Source organism: Odontomachus brunneus, unplaced genomic scaffold (genome assembly GCF_010583005.1).
Source record: "Odontomachus brunneus isolate Ranch 3 - 2012 unplaced genomic scaffold, Obru_v1 Obru_scaffold_236, whole genome shotgun sequence".
Lineage (NCBI taxonomy): Eukaryota > Metazoa > Arthropoda > Insecta > Hymenoptera > Formicidae > Odontomachus > Odontomachus brunneus.
The window spans coordinates 391,947-393,742 of record NW_022639686.1 but is presented as its reverse complement, the minus strand read 5'-3'; the positions used below and the strand labels follow the sequence as shown (position 1 = coordinate 393,742).

Here is a 1,796-nt window from a genome sequence, read left to right as displayed (position 1 = left end):
GGTTTTTGGAAAGCCATTGAAATAAGCTACAAGAATATGTAATAAAAAGTTGGGGGTCCAATTTAAAAAATTCAATTTGACCTTTCTATTACCTTCGTCCTCCACTCAAAGTCAAATTTTAGCCACCATTAGGTACATTTTATTAAGCCCTACAACTTTGCTACTTATATATTTTTCGCTACAGTTGATCCTTTTTGAGATATTTGACCGTTTCCGGACTTTTTGCCAACCTTGTATATACATATATCTTTATATATTTATATAGAAGGTTTCACTCTCCTATAGGTTTTTGTATTTGTTATGTACTTATTTGCTTTTGTTTCATAAATTTGACTGGACTTACGTACTAATGTGCGTAATAATAGAGCGCATTTTATACATCTGGATAAGTTATTGTTCACGATTAAGGAACATAATGTATGACGCCACTTAGTTCCATCCTTATACGCGACTTTCGTTATATTTATATCTTCATAAATTTTTTCGTCGTGTATACCTATTTTGGATAAAAAAGCAATTATTCTGATGGAAATAAGATTAAATAGATAATGTTTATTATTATCTTACCTTGACATACGACACGTTGATCAAATTCATCAACGAGTTCTTCTATATCTAATAGACTTTTAATTTTGATATGCTTGTCCTTTACGAGATTATGCACAAATGGATCGATTTCTCTGTTAGCTACAGCACAGTGTAATAACATATCACTCCTGATAAACACCTGTTTTTCCATGAAAGGAAGCCCATTTTTTGTAATTCCCATACAAAGATATACCACTGTGGTGTTGTGACCTTTTGATGTCACTAGACACGACCAACCACGTGGTATAGATACTTCTGTACATACTTCAAGAAAGTCTTCAAATAATATCTCATTTTTGCTGATGTCATATACTATTTTACTCTGTGTACTTAGATTATCATAATTTAAAGCCGCTAATACTTGATTGTTCATGTACGAATCATCTGTTATTTTTAAATTACTATTAACAGATTTCTCAGAGTCTGCGGAAGTAACATTGCGTTTCCAGATCTCTAATGGCATTCTATCTTCCTTAAGGAAATCATATTTTTTAATACTTTCTGCTGTTTCACTAAATATATCTGCATGAGACTGTTTATTCAATAGTTGACTTTCCTCTCTATTTGTGTCCATAGGTTCAGTGTTTGGTTCTACAAAAACGTTTAAACTATAGTTATCACCATATTCAAGCATTTTATTGGATTCACTTCTTCTTCTTTTAGATTTTGATTCCATTGGTTCCAAGGTTTGTATGGAGATATTTATGTCTACCTTGTCCATGTCTTCTGATAATTGAATATTATTGCATTCAAAATTTTCATTGACATTATGTGTACAATCTTGCAGCTTGGGGTATATTCGATAACATACATTAGTATTTCTATTAATGTATTCATTCAGATTCTTTTTCCTTTTGGATATTAGGAAAGTTTTTTCATCCTTTAATGAATCTACATCTTCCTTTCTTCTGAATATCAAGAAATCATTCATATCCATTTCGCTTTTATTTAAAGCATCTTTGTCTATTGATTGTGAACTGTTACCTGAGTAATATTTACCTGGTACAGCTCCAGGACGCAATCGGCATTTTTTATATTTTATCTGTATCATATGAGTGGTACAAGCTTTAATAATATTAACAGACATATATGAATTCATTATTATATAATTGCTTGCATATATACATAAATATACAACATATATAAAAAAAGAGAAATTCAAATATATATATATATATATATATATATATATATATATATATATATAT

The 1,796-nt window shown here is 29.7% G+C and overlaps 1 protein-coding gene across 1 annotated transcript in view; it reads right to left on the bottom strand.

Annotated features, from left to right (window-relative positions):
* Positions 1 to 138: 138 nt before the first annotated feature.
* LOC116852589 overlaps positions 139 to 1,796 on the bottom strand; it is a 9,514-nt gene continuing 7,856 nt past the window's right edge. Inside the window, exons 3-4 of the mRNA XM_032833099.1 lie at positions 568 to 1,630; positions 139 to 496 (exon numbers count right to left, since the gene is read on the bottom strand). Of these exons, the coding sequence (XP_032688990.1) occupies positions 258 to 496; positions 568 to 1,630 (1,302 nt within the window). The 3' untranslated portion in view covers positions 139 to 257. The remainder of the gene's footprint in view (positions 497 to 567; positions 1,631 to 1,796) is intronic.